At 38.8% G+C, this 20888-nt stretch overlaps 1 protein-coding gene across 1 annotated transcript; it reads right to left on the bottom strand.

The window, feature by feature from the left end:
- Window positions 1–862: 862 nt before the first annotated feature.
- On the bottom strand, window positions 863–17232 carry LOC132544932 (rRNA methyltransferase 1, mitochondrial-like). The gene is made up of 10 exons (XM_060208596.1): window positions 17189–17232; window positions 15723–15896; window positions 13746–14341; window positions 12855–13083; window positions 11811–11869; window positions 11215–11266; window positions 10584–10663; window positions 2868–2970; window positions 2403–2505; window positions 863–1295 (listed from the first exon to the last, which is right to left on the bottom strand). The coding sequence occupies exons 3-10, from the start codon at window positions 14318–14320 to the stop codon at window positions 1129–1131; spliced, it is 1368 nt and encodes a 455-aa protein (XP_060064579.1). The 5' UTR covers window positions 14321–14341; window positions 15723–15896; window positions 17189–17232; the 3' UTR covers window positions 863–1128.
- Between the last annotated feature and the right edge of the window lie 3656 nt (window positions 17233–20888).

Genomic DNA, 20888 nt, shown 5'->3' with positions numbered 1-20888 from the left:
GAAATATGAACCTCCTTGATTTGTGTTTTGGTAATTCACTTATTCCAGGTAAAACTGATATTTTAGAAAAGAGAGTGATGGTAAATGTATACGTGTCACAATGGTTTATCTCATAAAATACACTTCTATATCTTACATGGATTGTTAAATATTTGTCATGGTGGATGTTTAGATTATTTGGCGAGTTCATTTTACCATCCATAGCTGGAAAAATTTTGAAAAGCAAATGCTTTCTGTGAGAAAGAAACTGAAAATGTCTTAAGAAAATTTGGCTTAAAAGAACATAATTTATTTTGCAGAAACAAATTACAGGAACCATAGAAAAGTAAAAGTGACCTTGACCGTTGACCTGAAAAGCAACCTGAGACAAGCTCTGTTTCAAGGAAACACTGAATAAAGCATTTGATGAAATTTTTAGTGGAATTTGCTAAATAGAACTCGAGATATTGTGCAGACACCGATTTCCTATTCATAGTTATAGTGACCTTAGAATTTGACCTCTGAAAAATGATGGACAGATGCAATCATAATATTCTTTTCTTGTTTCTTATCTTGGAAGACAAACTCAACACATTTTTTTTTCTTTTTTTGACAAAAGATATGATTTATATTTTCCTCACACATAGAAGCTTCTGTGAGAACACTTCATGAAAAACATTCAGTTTTTTTTTCAATTTCTCAACACCACATCTCTTTGTTTATCTTGGCTACATGAAATTAGGAATGATTTTGTTTTCAAAGTGTCCTGGAAATTTACTAATTAAAATTCAGAAAAAAATAAGAAAAAAGAAACTGAGTTTGTAGTTGATGTTGATGCATCATGACCATTGGTAACAATTCAACAAACAACGAAGTAATCATGTTTTCGATGGAAACATTTTGTTTAGACAATCTGAACCTTTGTTCATGCAATACAGACTTGTAACATCTTCTTTTGTTTTCCACCTGAAAAAAACATGATTTATTGAGCTAAATATCTTGCTGAATCTCACTGTGAATCCTTTTCAACGGTCCATGTAAATTGAAGAATTTTTTTTTAATCAACCCACATGATACATAATTTTTATCACTTTTCTCAGCGAAGTCTTCTCTTTTTCAAGTTTTACATGCCTATAAATCTGTCCTCCTTCATGTATTTGTTTTATTGGTTGTCAGGGTGTGTAGTACTATCCCGGTTGCCACAGAAACATTAAGAGATTCCACCAATGACTGTCTATCAGGTGTACACTCCCTTAACTTGATCACTTGATCACAATGTTTCAGAATCTCGTCCTTCAAACCATGATGCTCATTACCTTAAATGAGATAAAAATATAAAATACAACATGTATAATGACCAAATTGTTAACATTACAATCAAATTAAGACAAAGTCAAATGTTGTAATTTAAAAAAAAAAAATCAATACTTTCTAGAACCACATGTACAAAATAAAATAGTCTTTAATTTCAAATGTCTTGGGGAACATGGGTGGGGTGGGAGGAGGGTTGGTTGCAAATAAGGTCTGAAGTTTTCATCTGAACGTGTAATGATCAATTTTCAATTTATCTGTTTATATGGGAAACTTTCACTATAGTTTTAACCTTAATCACTGTTTGGCCAATAGATCACAAATAAAAGATTAGCTCATGTTCGATATCAAAGTCGAACTTTTCGCTTTATTGTATTTTAAGACAGATTTCACACTGCAAAAAAAAACCGAGTGCCGTGGACACAATATACGCCGCCACAAAATATAAAGATAAAGATTTAATTATCGCTTTTAACATGTCTGTATACATAAGCTCAAAATGAAGTCTTACATTCACAAGGCTCCACTATGAGCAAGCTACAGACACAAAGTTGAAAATGGCATAAATCTATGAACCTTAAAATCGCCCCTTCATGCACATCTACCCATTGTAGTAGTGACATTGAGCAAGTTTTATGAAAATCTGATCTTTATTTTAGGAGGAGTTGCGTTCACAAGGCTCCACTATGAGCAAGCTACAGATAAAAAGTTGAAAATGGCATAAATCTTACAAAAATCAATGAACCATAAAATTGCCCCTTCATGCACATCTACCCATTGTAGTAGTGACATTGAGCAAGTTTCATGAAAATCTGATGATCAGTTTAGGAGGAGTTGCGTTCACAAGAAATGGACGTACGGACAGACGGAGAAGATGACGCCAATGTACTACCGCCTCCGGCGGCATATAAAAAAAAATCAAAGGATTGAAGAATTGAAGAAACTTTGGGTATCTTTTCTCAGTATAAAGTAATTAAAGTCATAACCTTAACATTTAACAAGTTTTTTGAAGAAAAAATTCTAAATCTGAACTTCAGAATTTCTTTTGTGGTTGTAAAAGGTTGGTGTACCAGGTAAGTAGTTACTGCAGATATGAGGATAATAAAACTCACCAACAATAAGTAGTGTTGGCTTGTTTACCACACACTCTGTCACTTCCACTGTTCCAGGTCCAGTTGCTGTACCAATTATCTGTCCTACATTGGCCCTCCAGTCCTACATAATGATAAAGCATTGTAATGAAACCCTTTTCTTTTTAAAAGAAGGATATCGGCAACAGTTTACCTTTTGACACAAATTCTGAGAAACTGTGATCTTAAAATAGAATTCTTGTATTTCTATGGAGGTGCCAAACCAAAACATTACCATGGCAGTTAAGTCACATTTCTTTATCATACTATCAATTAAGTATTCACAGAAATCCTGTATACAGAATTTAGCCATACACTACACAAGACATTTCATTATTTATGTTTGCCTCACATAGAGAAAACGGGGAAGGAGGCCATCTTAGTTTCTTATGTTGTTTTAAGTTTCAGGAATGGACACAATGATCATTGTTGGCTTTTACTACTCACCTCTAGAAATTGTGTTGTGGCTTCTTTGTTTTTTAAATTAAAAAATTTCATCACTTCCATGGCCCCAGAGCTTGCTTTGCTGACCATAGGGCTAGCAGTGGCACTAAAAAAAAGTCGCAACATATCAGTAATAAGCTATACCCTTGATGTATATATCGCCTGCCTCTTAAATTCACATTTTACGTCAGGGTTATAGAGATCCAAGTTCCACATAGTGTATGTACATAAACTATAAACTCTCCATAAAAGATATACATCACACTACTGCCATGACAGTGCACACAGTAATCCCACTGGGTTCATTGACTAAGAGCTATTTGCATGTATTGGCTTTCAGATCTTGTAGCACACAAAAATAACTTGGGGTAAACATCGAAAGAAGAAAGAAAATTGATATCTTGAAAGCAGCGCACTAGTATATACCTAAGTTATATTTCAGTGTAGGAACTCATGTAAAATGACATCAGAGGATGACATTAGATTCTCCCATCATTCACAGGCTTGTCACCCATTTTACTTGATCAAGATTTCTCTGTCAAACCCTAGGGTATGATTTCTCTGTCAATCCCTAGGGTATGACAGCGCATGCACCGGAAATGACAGAACTGCTTCTACACACATCGTCTGCTACATGTATGTTAACAAATTTCTTTTTAATCTTTTATAGTTCACACTTTCTCTTTTGTTCAATTTCAATACAAATTTGGACAAATGGCACTGAATGCATATGAACAGTATTTTTTCCTGTTTGTTTACAAGCTGATTATCACTGAAGCTAAGGCTCTCTGAGAAAAAGTATGATGGGAGAAAAATAATCATTCCCTACCTTGAGGGTGTAAAAGAGAAATTTCCAACTCTGGGAGTGCTATGCCTCTCGAGTTGGAGATTTCTCTGTCAATACCTCAAGGTAGAGGAAGATTCTATTAATCTCTAATATGCAGATTAAGTAAAGTCATCACAATAATAGCAATAAAACAGATTTGTTTTTATTTCATGTGAGAGGATTGCTAAATAAGAATTTCATTTCAGTAATAATTACCATAACTTTAGTATGCAAATACAGTACCTACACCCATCTTTGTATCCCAACAACAAAAGATTCAAAAGAAAAACAATCCCGCCCTCCCTACGATCCATGAGCCATCACGGCAGGAACGCAGAGTGATCTCCCTTCCTCTTACCTTTATGGCTGCCGACGAGTGCGGAGGTGTCTGAGCTAAGTGCTTTTCTTACTCCTTCTCTTCGTACTGCCATTGTCGTTTGAGTATATTGTTACTCTATTAGTAGTCTATAAACCCATCTCCCAACTTATATTGTGAAATTAAGTATTGTCATTTGTTTATTTTGACCGTATTTCCGGCCGTTTTTTCCTCCACGTATTCGAGTGCGTGACTACTTGTCTCGTTGCTCGGATTTGCGTGAAGTTGGAATTTGTTTTCTTGCTGCTTTGTCGGCCGTGTTGTACGGCCGTTTTATTTATGCAGTGCAATCTTGCTGCGTACGGTAGGCTTTGTGCTCTCGTTCGTAGTTTTTTGATTGTTCGAGAACTTCGTTTCCGGCCGTGTTTTTCCTCCGCGTGTTCGAGTGCGTGACTACTTGTCTCGTCACTCGGATTTTCGTGAAGTTGAAATTGTTTTCTTGCTGCTTTGTCGGCCGTTTTGTACGACCGTTTTCTTTTTTTTGCAGTACAATCTTGCTGCGTACGGTAGGTTTTATGATCTCGTTCGTAGTTTTTTGATTGTTAGAAAACTTTTTATCCTTATTTTCATTGTTACAATTTTTTATTGTTTCGATGCTGGATAAAGGTGCCGGGTTTACGTCGGGGGTCAGCGCATGGATGTTCCTATTTCTATAGATAATGGGAACCCCATGATACCTGTCCCATTTGCCGACATTACAGCCAGACCTCACTATGTGAACTTTGTTTGCACATGGAGTCTGCTGCTTAGGCTCCCATGCCTTTCCAGCTAACTTTCCGCCGGAAGAGGGATTCGTCCTCTTCTTCCGGTAAGGGAAGTAAGCTTTTTAAGACCTCCCTCCTGAAGTTCTGAACCAGAGCGTTCCTGCTGGGGGTGCTCTCGTTCCACCGAGCTCCGCCCTTCAGCAGGGGGTGGCTCCCCCTGTCCAGGTGCGTCCTGGAGTAGGGGGGGGGGGCAGCCCGACCCTGACTCGGCGCAGTCAAGGGTCGAATTGGCCGGTAGCTCTCGATAGGCGGCGGTGTTACCGTCGGAAAGGGACTTCCGGTCGAGGTCTCTGATTCCTTCAGGGACCTCGGCACGCCAGGTGGCGTCGTTGGTGGGGGCCGCTTTGACTCCGGAACTGTGCCTTCGGGTATAGGTTCAGGGGCCACAGACTTTTTGTCAGGATTGTCTGTGGCTACGGGGATTAGTGACACTTGAGTTCACTAATCCTGGTGTCAGCGCGGGGTCTGTTTTCCCACCCTCACAGGCATCTGGCTCTGGGACTTCCGTCCCAATCCAGATTTCCCAGTGCAGGGTTTCCCAGGGGGTTTTCCTCCAAGGGTTTGGGGCTTCAGGCCAGGAGTCCGGTTTCCGGTCTCCCTTTCCCCCGGGCTCAGGGAGTAGAGGTGCCTGCGGGCAGTTACGGGCTTAGCCTGTACATGTCTGGGTTTCCACCTGGTGGGAGTGGCGGTTCATCCTGGTCCTTTGGACAGGATGTCCAGCCCCAGACTCAGGCAGGCCATCTTGGCCAGTTCTGGGGTCACTCCCGGCCCGCTGGACCGTTCCCATTCCCTCAGGGGTTTGGGTTTTTACCCCATGGGTCTTCACTCGTTGGTCTCTCCTCTAGGAGATGTTATAGCAGTGCGGAATCCCCCCAATGTTCTGCTACTTCGGGGGCCTTGTTGGCCGGTCCTATAAAGGTTTGCCAGACCTTAAGGACTTCCGCCTCCAGCGCGGACCCGTCGGTCTCCTGTTCCCAGGGGTCGGCTTCGGGTCTCCGACCCAAGCCTACAGCTACAGCTGTTGGTCGCGCTGCGTCCAAATGCCATAAAGAGGAGTTCCCCTCTGCGGAGATGGCTCCTCTGGCGGCCCCTGTTCCTCCCAAGGGGACTTCGGTCTCTATTGAGGAGGAGATGGACATCGAGGGTGCGGGCTCGGCAGAGGAAGACGATGTCATTCATCTTTCTCCTGGGCCAAGAGGGTTCACAAGGGGAAGATGGCCCTGAGACTGCTGAAGCCGAGGCTCAGCATGTGCTTTCTGGGATGCGGGTCCTCCGGGCCAACATCTCCCGGATTCTCAGGGCGGAGGTTTGCCCACCGCCTCAGCATCGTCGGCGCCTGAATCCACCATCCTTCTGGGTTCCCTGGTGGCTCCTCGGGCTTCCGTTCGCTCAGATCGGTCTCTGCCAGAAGGCAATATCATGTCTTCGGTTCTGGCCACGGCCCGGGCTCCGGTTTTAGAGAAGGACTCCTTCTCTACCCGTGCTCCCGGGTTTGTCGGTCTGCAGCTCAGTGTTGGTGAATTGTCGGAGGCTTCAGCTTCCGACTATGCCACACATGATGGGCAGCTGGCCTCTCAACCAGCACAGCTGGAGTTGAGACAGCTGGCTGCCTGGCCCGGCAAATCAGTGGACCAGGTGGTGCTCGATCCCAAAGAGCACCACAGGATGGAGAGAATGTTGCACCTCTCCATCCAAGTTCTGTCATACATAGACTTCCTGACAGTTTGTCTATACAGGGTATCCGATTTGCCTGAGTGTCGGTTATCCGAGACAGAACAGCCGACATACAGGACACGGCAGCCTTGCAGGTTCTCTGCTCGTCAATGCCGTGTTGGCTAGGCAGTTTTCAGTTCTGAAATTCCGCCCAGTCCAGTAACCCTACCGTTTCCGCTTGTTGAATGCCCCCTTCTAGGGCTCTACCCTGTTCAGGGGAGCTCTTCCTTGGGTTCAGAAGGATATGAAGGAGGACTCGGTCGCCTCAGCACTTCTGGTGAAGAGGTTTCAGGCTGAGAAGGCCAGTGCCTCGCAGGGGTCAGTGCCTCCTAAGAAGAAGGCGAAGTCTTCGGCTGCTCAGTTTTCTGCACAGCCCAAGTCCCAACCTCACTTCAACGGCAACAAGGGGAAGGGTAGGAAGGGTAAGAAACCTCCTGGGGGCAAGAAGAAGGGTTCCTGACTATTTCTGCTTCTTGGCCGCGAAAGGCGAAGGGTATGGCCGGGTGGACGGTGGTTCTCCTTTCCCGGGCTCATGTCCTTCTCCTGCAGGCTCAGGCTCCGGGTGGGCAGACGATTCTCTGGTCTGGCAGGGGCTCGATCTGCCCCATCCGGAACTCCCTGTGGGCGGACGTCTCTCTGCTTTCCTTTCCTAGTGGCAGGATATTACAGAGGACGCTTGGGCTTTTGTCGGTGGTCAGGGAGGGTCTAGGTATTCCCCTTCTTCAGGATTCGTCCCTCGCCTCCTGGCCGTTTTTGTTTCTTTCCTCCTCCCGGGGATTCAGAAAGGGCACGGGTGCTCCAGGAGGAAGTAGGGACCATGCTGCCAAGGCAGAGATGCCCTTGGGGCTCACGACAGCTCCTTTGGTGTTCACCAAGTTGCTGCTGGTGTTTCCTTCACTCCTGCAGAATAGACGTCCACATCTATTTCGACGACTCCCTCATGCCTCTTTTGGTGTGGGAATCGTTAGTGAAGGACACTCGTCTGGTCCTGAAACTCTTGCTCAGAGTCGGCTTCATTCCTTCCAGAGAGAAGTCAGAGGTTCCTTCATATTAGGACTTCTTCTTCCTGGGGAACCATTTTGACATGGTTCGGGGCTTAGCCCTTCCACCTCTGGAGAAGTTTGAGAAGGTCAGGGCTCTGGCTCTGACTTTCATCACTTGGTCGCTTGTCCAGGTACATTGGTTCCTCAGTTTTCTGGGGTATCTCAACTCCTTGGCATATGTGGTCCCCCTAGGGAGGATTCACATCGGACCTCTCCAGATGTTCCTCCTGTCTGACTGGGTTCCGTCATCCAGGAGGCCTGGATCCCGCTTACCCAGTCGGTCAGGGAGTTCTCTTGCTGGTGGACCATTCAGGAGAACGTTTTCCACGGGGTACCTCTGACCAAGCCTATCCCCTCTATGATCCTGTTCATGGACGCGTTCATGACAGGAATGTGAGCTTACCTCGATGGCCAATGCCGCTTGGGGGAGTGGTCTGGCGAACAACTCTCGGAGCACATCAGTGTACTCGAGATGAGACTGTTCATTTGGCTCTGCAGTCCTTTAGGGGTATCCTGCAGTCCAAAGTGTGGCTACCGACAACAGTTGTCGCGTATCTGGAGAGACAGGGGCCACCAGGTCTCATGTCCTGTGTGCCCTCTCCATCCACATCCATCTTCTCTGCCAGGACATGCAGTTGACCATAGCGGTCAAGCATCTTTCTGGCAGGCTGAGTGTGTTGGTGGCCACTCTCCAGGCGCCACCAGCCGGTGTTGACGGAATGGCAGCTGTGTCCCTTGATTTTCAAGGGGAATTGTCAGGCGTGGGACAGACCTATTATAGACCTGTTTGCCACTTCCCTGAACAACCAGCTGCTAACCTTCGTCTCCCCGGTCCCAGACCGTAAGGCGTGGGCTGTGGACGCCCTTTCTCTGGAATAGGAAGGGACGTATGCATATGCATTCCCTCCCTTCAACCTGGTGGGCAGGGTTCTACAGAAGTTCTGGGAGCATCACTGCTCCTTACTTCTGAGAGCCCCTCTGTGGCCGAGGCAAGCTTGGTTTCAGGAGCTCTTGTCGTTTCTGGTGGAGGAGCCCTTGGCTCTCCCCACCAGACCGAATCTCCTTCGCCAGCCTTGGCCCAGAACGACACACTCTTGACCAGAGATCCTCCACCTTCACGCGCTGAGGCTATCTCTGGAAGCCACGCCAAGGCAGGCTTTTCTCAAGAGGTGTCAGATTGCATTGAGCAATCAATCAGGGCTTCCTCTTCTGCCGTCTACCAGTCACGTTGGATGATCTTCTGTGATTGGTGTGTCGGCAAGGAAGCTTATTCATTCGAAGCCTCTGCATTTGATTGCGGAATTCCTAATCTCTCTGTTTAGGTACCGCTATCTGCCACCTGGCACTATTGCTGGCTATCGTACAGCTATTGCCAGAGTTCTTGCTTGTTATGGCAGGAAGGAGATCGGTTAGTCCTCCTCTCTTTCTGCCCTAATCAGAGGCTTTGCTATGAATAGAGTTGTTTTTAGCGAAGAATCAGGTTCCGGGGTTCTCGCACGATCCCATCAGGATCCTGGCTGTGACTAGCTCGGAGGAGCGAGATAGGTTGCTTTGTCCTTGTCGGGCTCTTAGGTTTTATCTTGATAAAACCAGGGAGGGGGGGGGGGGCGGGGCTCTCGATCCCGTCTGTTTTGCCCATTAAACAGGGGCAACGAGATATCTCCTCCCAGTCGGTTTCCAGGTGGGTTTGCCAGGTGATTTAGTATGCTTACGAGCATTTTGATGATCTGGCTCGGGCGAGAGCGAAAGCGCGGTCTCACGAGGTCAGGGCCCTTGCTTCATCCTGGGCCCTTCTCTCAATGAGTCCTCCTTTCAGGAGGTCATGTCTGCAGTATTCTGGCAGGGCAGGGATACCTTAACAGATTTTTATCTGTGATCCCTAGCTTCCCACTCAGAAGGCCTGTATTCATTGGGACCTTTGGTGGTGGCATAGTCAGTGGCTGGGCCTCCTCGTTAGCCCCGGGCCATGTCTTTCCGTACGGCGGCATGTGGGTACACCTGCTCTTTCACAGAGAGGTCCCTTCCTTCACTTTAGCACTCTGTTCTCCCTCCCTACTACTTTGGTTGTGCTGAAGGGGCTGCCTGGCTTCTAGTCACCACTACGGTAAGACGAATTCGCATACTAAAGTTATGGTAATTATTACTGAAATGAAATTGAGGTTTTTTAATGTAAAACCAATTTTCATGATGTAATACTTACCATAACTTTATGGAGTCCCACCCTATCCTCCCCTCTTCCTTATCTGCCTGGCTGCCCCTCTGTGGGGTTTACGCCATAAAGGTTATTAGAGGAAGGGAGATCACTCTGCGTTCCTGCCGTGATGGCTCATGGATCGTAGGGAGGGCGGGATTGTTTTTCTTTTGAATCTTTTGTTGTTGGGATACAAAGATGGGTGTAGGTACTGTATTTGCATACTAAAGTTATGGTAAGTATTACATCATGAAAATTGGTTTTACATTAAAAAACCTCAAGTTTAAATCACAAATAAGATGGAAACTTGTGTAGGGCCCTTTGAATATGCCATCCGCTTCTACTTTCATCTTTAAGAAGTGGAACCTAGATAGCTCAATCAGTAGAGAGTCTAACATTTAAACCTCAGGTTTGTTTTTCTTAGAAGACCGAGATCTCGGATCGTCCTGTGCTATTGTGGCTGTGTCATGGGGCAGGCCAATTAACCTCACTTAAAAAATTGGAAAGCATGTGGCTATTCTCCTACATGTTGTTCAGTGAGGTAATAACCAGCCACTACAGGGAGACTTCATCTCTTGGTTGTTGACAGGGTGATAAACCAAGCAAACAAATATTTAAAATGGTTTGATCTGTCTGTTGGAGACTTATCTTATATATCCTGTAATAACCCAGTGTTTAAAAACAATCCATATCTATTGTTGTTCAGAGGCCAAACAAATCCAATTTTTATGTACCTGAATAAGCCTATCACAGACATGGTCTTATTGTTGGATAGATAAAGGATTGTGATTTAAGTTGATACTTACCTGTGGTGACTTGAGAGGACAACAGCATCCACACCGAAGTAATAGGAGGACCTAATGATTGCTCCCATGTTCATAGGATCCTGTTGAGATACACAGTACAACTGTCATCACTTTGGTTCAGTTTGGTACAAGCTCAGTACCAATCAAATGATAATACATAAAAATCAAGTACTTTGCAATCATTAATTTGTGTGGGGAGTATTTACATCGATTTCAAGAGTTCTTTAAATTCTTGAATTCATATGAACTTTTAAAATAACATAAAAAATACTGTAGTAATTCTTTGAAAATCAACAAAATTTGGTTCCCTCGTATGACTTTACAATAAACAAACCTCTGAAGATAATATGGAATCTGTAAATTAACCATCTCTGTCTACATACCGTATACTATAAGCTGACATAATTAATGGACATCAGCTAGATTTAAAAAGATGATTAATGGACTGGAACTACTAATAAATACAATACAGAAATCCAAACACCAAGCCTGCAAGGGGAAGGTTGGTTTTGATTTTCACAGGTATAATCAAATAGTTTCACATTAATTCTGCACTTATTGATTGTCTATCTTACTATTAGCTTGAGTGCATCAAATTTCCAAAAAATTAAAACCGGTGTAGAAATCTTACCACAATTTCGTAAGGCAGCAACCATATTGGAGGTGGGTCCAGGATGGCAGCCCTATTATAAGAAAAGAACAAGTGAAAACAGCATTGGCTGGTAATAAGTTGACCAATGCCTGCAACAGTGAAACTAGAAATGCCAAAAAATACTGTCTGGTGTCTTGATTGAAAGTATGTCTCACTTCTAACTTTCCTCTGACTGACAGTGGTCATTGGGGTGGGAGGAAGGCAGTGTTAGTAAGAGACCTTTTGTATAAAAATGTTGTGATATGATTTGCTGGCTACAAATTCAGCACAATGATGAACTGTCAATAACACTCTTGTCAGGATACTGGTATTTCATATACTTTGCTTCATCGAGGAAGTAGACATTTTTGAAAGTTTGCACTCTAGAAACGATCTTTATTCATAACTAATGTATTATTCATGCAAAACTCAAGACTGTCATCCCAAATAATTCAACTGGTAGGTTTACAAATGAAATAGTAATTGAATATTTTAGTGGAAGACTTAGTGATGTGAAAATGATTTTTGGTTTGATCTGCATCATTTACGATTGTGCTGAGCCTAGAAAACTTAAGATTTGAAGCCCAGTGTATTACCTTGTATCATCTGGTGACAAATTATGGATATCAAGTGGGTCTGCATCCATACAGATTCCCTGAAATATGAATGGAGTTAGAAATAAAAAGAAATATTAAGAAATAGAATGAACAATATTCTCATTGAAACCTCTGGCCTACTTCAGTCTTTGCCATTCTTTCAATAGGTTCATAATGTTTCCATAAACATTTATTAAAATCTATTAAGAAGCACTGTCAATCAAGCAATAACATTAATTGTTTGAATCTCAGTTTTTATATGGTGACCATAATACAAGGAAGGTTGAAGTATCATTTCAAATTTTAATTTTAAATTTTTATTCATTACGATTAAGATTTTATCAGAATTCATCATGAAACTACCAATGATATCAATCTGACTGATTGATGACGCTAGACTAAGTGAATGATGAAAGAACGATAGGGATGTGACAAGTGAAACTGACAACAATACACCTTCAAATGTAAATCTATGCCACTGATCTACATCTATTGACCTCCTTCAACATACTGAAGATTAAGTCAACATATTCATACCACATGTCAATTTTGTGAAAAGTAGATTTTTAATGTCATAATACTGTGTTTCAAAAGGACAAGAATATTTTCATTGCACATGAAAAAGAGAAATTCCCAAGTGTATCTAAAAAATTTGGATAACATCCCAGGTTGTGTATTGAAGAAAGGTAATTTTCCAATTGTGTCCAGAGGATTCCAGGGAAATTCATGAGTTTATCACAAATGTTGTGTATGGAAAATGAACCATGAACTCTCTAGAGGATTTAAGATATTCCTAGAGTATCTGTAATACTAAGATAAAAGACAAACCCCAGAGTGTTTCAGGAAAATTTCAGATAAATTCATGCAAGTATCACAAAGATTTAATATAAATTTCCAAGTGTGTCAAGAAAATTTATAATAAATTCCTGGGTATATCACTAAGATTCAAGATAAACTCTGGAGTGTATCTGTATGATCCATGATGAATTCAAGAGTGTATTTGGAGGATTTCAGATAAATTCCCCACAGTATTAAGACGGTTACCTGGTGCGGTCGCCCTAGGCACAGCTGATCCAGGTGAATCCGGGAAACCTCTTCAACAGGTATTTTGGCTTCCTTGGCCAAGCCCAGAATATCAACATCAGGGGACAGTCTGCGGCCTCTTTGGACGAAAAGTTTGTGACAATGTCGTCGTCTGTGAGATAGTGCAATGCTCACAGGGTGATAGCCAAACAGTATCTCACCCTTGAATGGGAATTTCTTATTTCTGTATCTACAATGTAGCACAAAAATTGACACCTATATCACGAAAGGTTGATGGTGAAGTTGATTTAATTCTAATGGGTTAAGGGGTTGGGGTGAATCCTTATCCAGTAAAACAAGAAAACTTCAGAGAAATTCACACTATCAGAAATGATAAAATTGATAATGGCTAAGAGGCTTTTTTTTCTGTTTTTTCTGTAAATTTTCTTTATACTGTTCATTAATCTAAATACTTGTCAGATTATTCCACCTTAGAATTGACCAAGACAATTAATTTTTTGACACCATTGCTACTGGTGATAGACAGCACAAGCCTGTAGAATTCGAGTTTTGCACATAGATAACCTTTCAGCTGAAAAGAAATCATGGCTCTTTAACTGTAGATTCACTTCAGAAATAATTTTTTGTAAATATATCATCTGATATGTATGCATTGGAACAATTTGGAATTTAAGAATGACAGAAACTCAGGGTTTTCCATAATTTTATTAGTAGAAGGCTGTGTAGTGAAAGTAAGAGGCTGGCCTGCCATGTACGTGTAGTCGTGTACAGAACATTATTACGGAACTGGATTGGTGTAGGCGGCCAAATGATCAAAGTAGCCGGTCAAATTGGCCGGCAACCGGCTCTTATGGAAAACCCTGGAAACTAATACTAGAGTAAGATACTTACTGCACTCCAAAACGATTCCCAGATCCTTGTACAAGCTTACTTTTGTTGCCATCATTTACATTCTTACTGTCTTTTGATTCACCCATTTGTTTTCTCCTGAAAGTTTTCTCTTCTCTATGGAATTCAGCAGAATTTTGCCCTCTGAAATTTTTTTTTCCAACGCTTAATTGGAAGTCATTATCAGAATTTTTCCTTCTGAAAGTTTTTTTTTCACCACCGAATTGAAAGCCATCGTCAAAATTTCTTGCGTGTTTGTTTTCTTCCTTAAAATGAAAGTTGTCTCTTGTTTCTCTCCTAGTGTTCAACTCACCAATATCATTATTTTCCATGGAATTATTTTCTTTACTTCTGCGGAGTCTTTCAAAGGATGATTTCCTTTCGAGTAATTTCCTTGCCTTTCTACCTGTAGGCTTCTCTTGGCTTGATTCCTTTTCTAGGTTTTCGTCAGACAATGTTACCGCAGCATGGCTATGACATTGTCTCGGAGAGAATCGTGCACAAAGAACCTGTGTCACGTTTACAGGTTGTCTCCCTTGAATGAAGTGGCGACACAGCTGTCTTACTATTGCAGACATGACGGTTTAATAATTTTCGAACTACAATAACAAAAGCATAATGCTTACATTTTTCAAACGAATTTTAAACTGTCTTCAGCCAATGAATGTAGGTATATGCCTAATGTATACATTACAAGGTGTCCATGGATACTTTCTTTCCTAGTTTTAATGCTTAAGACATAATTTCCAGGGAAAAAAATCTTTTGTGACTACCACACCACTATATATATTTAATTATTTTATCTGAAATATTTTTCATTATATCATGTTTTCGTGGTTTGTCTATGAGTTAGAAAATAAACAAAGCAAAAGCTTCTACACTAAAATATCTTATATAATAATATTTTGTCAAGTGTCATATTTATCTCAAAGGCAATACTCTCATATGCCTGGTAAGTTATTAGCCCTTATGTATTACAAACCAGTAAAAATACTAATTATTTCAATGATGAATAACTGACATTTGCTGAACAAAACCGTTCATGATAGATAACCACCAATTCATTGGTTTACTGCACATCTACAAACTATTCTTTAGATTTCTTTCTTTCCTCTTGCTCTTAATTATAAGTTATTTGAAAATTCCTCTTAACAGCAAAAATAATCTTTAATTGTCATAATCAAGATGGCCACCTGTGAGGCATTTTGTTTATTTTGATAATTTTCAAATTCAAAAGATTAACTAGAAAGTAAGTGTACGTAAATATGAAATTTGAAAGTGATACATCAAGTTTCACAGGTTAAATAGCAATAAATTCTCATTGTCAATTATCATAATGGATGCAAAATGCCATTTTGTCTTTTGAAATCAGTCCCAAAATCAAAGGGCACAATAAGGGACGAAGGGCAACCAAAATAAGAAATTTGGGAAAGATCCATCCAGCACTTCTCAAGAAACAATAATAAACTTTTGTCATAAAAATCCAAGAAGGCCAACTGCCATTTTGTAATAGTCTCATCGCTCAAATTAACATATTATATGTATTACCTTGTCAAAGAAAGAGAACTGATCAAATTGTATTTGAAAACAGTTATATCAAATTGGATTTTATTAATCCTCATCAAACTCTTTGTTCTAAATTCAAAATTTTCAAGGCTGACATTAATGCTTAAGCTGAAGGTCTCCATGTAATGGCTGGTGACTACTTCACTAAACAACATGCAATAGGCTCACAGCATGTTGCAACTGGAGTACAGATGAAGTGATTTACCCAAGGGCACAACTACAATCCATGACCTACATTTCTGAGAAACATGAGCCATGTGGGGATCAAAGCGCACACCTCGGATCTTTATCAGAGGTTGAATTTCTGACGCTTTTCCAACTAAGCTATTGTTAAATCATGACGGTAATGAAATTGTGACAGGAAACACTAAATGGAAAAAAATACACATTTCAGTATACAGATTCTATACCTACCTTCACAGATTCACTTGTTAAGTTGAGGTTAATTGTGTCTAAAGAATTTCAGTCCCATCCAGCGAATGAAGAGACAGATGACAAACACAATCAGAGTGCTTGGCAGCAACAGCACATAGTACACAAGACCATATGTCTCAAAACTCTCTTGTAAAGTCTCGACCATAGTTTAGTCTGTAACAGAAAGTCAGAAACATTTATTCAAGCTCAAAAGGAGTAAAAACTTTGTGGGCGATTGTTTTGGGGTTTAGGACCATTTGTTACTTCCTTAATGATTAACTCTGTTAGTAAAGTTTGTATGTACACATTATAAAACACTGACTTTTAGTTAAGACAATGAATGCCTTTGGTGACAACCAAAAAGATTTTTTTTCAACTTTCTAGTGTTATTGGGAATAGCCAGTTATTGTTATGTGGGGATATGTTTTCACTATCATTAACTTAATTGCAAAAAATTTAATCTGTGAAATAATGGATACACATGTCCCTTTACATCCAGATTGCAAAATTTCAATTTGATCACTTTAAATGAAAATCATGAAAATTTTGACCTGTGAAAAATACCAGCTACATTATGCCTACAGTGGTTAAAATCTAACACTAAAGTTAAGTTTGGCTTTTCAATTTAGGTCATAATTTAAAATTCTGGAAAGTTAAATGTCTGGAAAAATAGCTGATCAAAATGAAATCAACCTACATATTATCATTAGGTACTAGATTACAATTATCTATCTGTATGCATTATCATTATATAACTACCCAATAGATAACACATTACAATTCTTTTATCAGTATATGTTATCATTATATAACAAAACATACACAAACAAAAATGAAAAAAAAATCTATTGCTCAAATGGTAGTAGCAAATTTGAATTTATATATTCTATGTTTTAAACCTAAAATGTGTACATAAAATTTCTTTCAAAATAAAAAGTAACAATTAACGTTATTTCCAGTACAGGAACAATAACAATATGTGGCTATTTGACAAGACCTTTTCATTAGGGGTTTACTTCCAGATAATTTGCCTTTCTTCTATCTAGGTATAATTTCTTGATAACCCCATGTTACAAACAAGAACTGTTCTTAAACATGGTTATGTTTAGAACATCAAGCTAGGAACAATATTCTGTGTATAATTATTTCTGTACTTCCATATGTAAAAGCCATATATCTGTTACAATACAATATGGCCGTTTTTATTTGTGTTGTTCAGGTAAAAAGAACACTACGATAGGCCAGAGACGTGTTATATATGTCTCTGGGTAGGCATATAGGGTCGAAAATGAAGCGTTGAACCAGATATCCTTCAAACCGCTAACTTGATTTACTAAGTCGGGCTAACTTGATTTACTAAGTCGTTATATGAACGGATTAATCAGACTGATCACGGGTCAAAATATGACAATATTGTCTTTTTATCATTTTATGACATGCAGAAACAATCTACATATAGAACAAACCTAAGAAACTGCACTTGAATTGCCAAGGTACAGACAGAAGCCATGTGCACCGGAAGCGATTGTCTGTAATTTTATGCAGCCGCTTACAGCATTGACAAGCGTCGTGTGCAGATATAATAAATAGATATTTAGGTGAAATAATGTGGGATTAACACATATTAGGCTACTTAACATTCCATATATAGAACAAAATGTTCTTTCAACTGACAATCATTTAAAGAATTTTGAATCACTATTTTTATGTACTTAAGGGGCTTACACATTATGACAGATAAACATGAAAAGTGTTTCTCAAACTGAGGATCATAAATTTCTGTAAGTATTCCTTTTATCTATTCAATTTTTGACTTTTAATGTAAATACGGTAACAATTGTTGTCAATATGTTATTAACAAGAGGGAACTAAATTTTTTGACAGTAATATTAAAGATCAAAGCACATTGACCCCCCTTTGAAATAATCATGCCCACTAGCACTACTTTCAGTTAGTAACATACTCAGATATGGCTGCAGGAATTGCCCTTGAATATAAACAGTAAGATGTTCAACATTTTAGATAGTTTTTAGCAAACGATTATAATATGTCATATAATGATTACAGTGATATTGTGGTATTTATGCTTGTCAGTCATTCATAATTATACCTGCATATATATTAATTATTAACAAACTGTATAAATTGAGAGCAAATGTCACCTTACTGTACTTTGCTGGTTGGAATTTATCTTCTGTCATAGAGTAGAGTGTGAGGCTAGAGATTAAAATGTGGCAAGTTTAAGACCATATGTAGGGCAAAATATATTTTTTCAGATTACATATGTGCTTTAAATTTCTGTTATTTACTTGCATACAACTCAAAGAGTAGAAGCAGACTTTATAATAAGATGATTATTTTGAGATTTTGAACCTGTGTTGTGGTTGTCAATGGGAGTGAAGACTTGTGAAAGAGGGAGTAGCATTGAAGTTGAGAGAACAGTGGTCACCTTTCTAGCCTCAATTTCCCAGTAGTCAAGCAATAGAGTAGCATGCTACAAAATGTTGAAACGTTGTTAATTTGAGTCTCATCAGAAACAGAACCCGTTATTCATTACTCCTTGAAATTACAAAACTAATAGATTTGAAGAGAATCTGTAGTAAAGTGTTATTTGATGTACAACAAAGTATCACATTACATTCATTTTAGAATAAAATACACAAGTATGGTTATGGATCATCTCAGACTCATAGACCGAATTGTTCAATTGTTCCCTTCATTAGCATTTCCAAATAACAGATATATGATATATAAGGCTTCCATTGTCAGGAACCCGGTATACTCATAATATCAAGCTCAATCCAGCCAGTACCTGGACATTTCATGTTTTCCCTATTCTTGTTGCACTAAATCTGATTGTTCAAATTAGGTAAGCAAAATTCCTGATGTGTCTTATTGCAATTGGCAAAATTTGATAGTATTTCATTTGGACAGACAGGCCTGTCAACCTGTCTCTAGGTAATAATTAGTAATTCTGCGTAATTTAAAAAGAAATTCCAAATAAAACTTTCAGTGCAATGTAACAGCATGTAGCTAGCCATCCTTGAATGTAGAGGAAAGACATAAATTACATACTTCTTGATCATAGAGTAATTGACAATTATTGACATGTTTGTTAAATATATTTGAAAAAACCCAACAACTATGCTATAATTAAAATCAAAGTCAGCAAAGAATGATATATGCTTATGGGATTTGTATGGTTCATATTGTGGCCAAAAATTTACATCCTAAAAACAGTTCACCAGCTAGCTTTTGTCTTATACTATGAGACATTCTATTTTCTAGTGGGATAACTGACACATATGCAGTTGGTAACAGCTACCAAGCTTGCTGTTTCTAAAGATAAAAACAATCATCTCTAGAAACATAGTACCAATTGCTATATTTCATTATAATTTCCCTTTAATACTTTAATACTTTGATACTGCTATTTTCTGAAAACAAACTGTTTTGACTTATGAAAAATTATGAGGTGAAAATGAATATTGAATGCAACTATTCAGACCACAGATACATTGCAGCAAGCCAAAATTTAACTCTTAGATAGAAATATCTACATATCTATATACATTTATGTATATACAGTATACCTGGGTATATACATTGGATCTTACTTGAGTTTTCTTTTTATTTCATGAAAAAAGAAAAAAAATTATCATGAATCACAGATTTTTTCATTTAAATGAGCCCATGAAAACAACTTTGTGATTCTTTCTATCACATGGACAATTCTGAATTCCAAACATTACAGAAAACATGCTTTCTTATGTAATTTTTCGAGTCACTTCGCCACTACATTTATTAGCTCTGAGATCGCTATTGTGATGACAATGTATTTAACAAATTAGCGACCATGACTTCATTGCAATGATTATGTCATAATAAGATCATTCACAAAAATAGAAATTCACTACATAGCACTACACACTTGTGATAAGACTTATTTTCGACTGATCTAAAAGAAATCATTTTTAGTCATAATTTATGGCAGATCAGTATTGAGGTGTTCACTTATTAGATTACTTTCATTGTACTGTGTTATACACCAGGTATGTAGATTTGAGGCCTACATTGGGCAGTCACCAGGTAGTGGTTGCAGATTAGTAGTATTTTTTCGGCCTGGCCCATCCTTAAATGACCCTGACTATTAAAAGGATGTATAGCAACAATAGATAAAGAAATCTTTGAAGCAAGCATTTTCATAGGCTATAAAAAAATCATTTTTGTCAACTTTAATTATTTTTGACATTATTGATACTTAACATGATTTATTTAGAGTACACTTTTTTGTGTTATGGCTTAATAAATATAACATAAAAAATAAATTAAATTAATCCTTGAATTGTGATTTTCCAGTTTTATAATCAATAATTGAATACACATAATCAGTAATCTGTTGATTAAAATCAGTTTCATATTTCTTATTTTTTTTAAATCTCTTAGTCATTATTGAATTATATAAATAAATTTTTTGAGAGTTTTAACACTGATTAATCTGTTTCATTTCCTTAATTAACTCAATTTTTTACTTATTATTTGTTCTTTTTTCGATTATTGGCCCATGGCTAACTAAAATAACATTTTTGAAACCCATATGATTTTGTATGATATTGACCCAGAAAGGTTTTTTTTCGAAAATTAGATAAAAAGGCAAATATTGTGATATATATTGAATTTCAATGAATCAGTTGCCCCTACTTGATGTTGATTATATTTCTTCATTTGGTAACATTTTATTTCTTAATTTGATAAAATTTTCCTTCAAATTTGACAGCATTATATTTTTCAATTTGACAAGATTTATGTTTGTTACTAATATTTGACATCATTTACTTTTGAATTTGACACATCTTATTTCTTAATTAGACAACATCATATTTCATAATACGATAACATTATATTTCCTAATTTGACATAATTTGTATTTCTTAATTAGACAACATCATATTTCTTAATATGATAACATTACGTTTCCTAATTTGTATTAAAATTAATTCTATAAATGTAGAAAAAAATGTAATTATGAATGTTTCTCCGAATCCTATCATTTTCTTGTATGTTATTGCATGAAATTACTTATGATAATATTTTATCACTAACTTCAGCTTCTGGATCAGACTGTTTGCTTTTCATATAGGCTTATTTTTCATTACCAGTCTATCA

Source organism: Ylistrum balloti, unplaced genomic scaffold (assembly GCF_031769215.1).
Source record: "Ylistrum balloti isolate Yb309-2 unplaced genomic scaffold, AGI_CSIRO_Ybal_v1 Utg369816, whole genome shotgun sequence".
NCBI lineage: Eukaryota > Metazoa > Mollusca > Bivalvia > Pectinida > Pectinidae > Ylistrum > Ylistrum balloti.
Note: the sequence above shows the minus strand (reverse complement) of the source record. Positions and strands in the feature narration are given on the sequence as shown.

Bases quoted from the DNA above. Each gene is read 5' to 3' on its own strand.
- LOC132544932 (XM_060208596.1), bottom strand. From the start codon at position 14,320: ATGTCTGCAATAGTAAGACAGCTGTGTCGCCACTTCATTCAAGGGAGA. The intron at 11,267-11,810 runs GTAATACACTGG...TTCTTATAATAG, and splicing joins TTGTCACCAGATGATACAAG to GGCTGCCATCCTGGACCCAC. The intron at 2,506-2,867 runs GTGAGTAGTAAA...ATCATTATGTAG, and splicing joins CCACAACACAATTTCTAGAG to GACTGGAGGGCCAATGTAGG.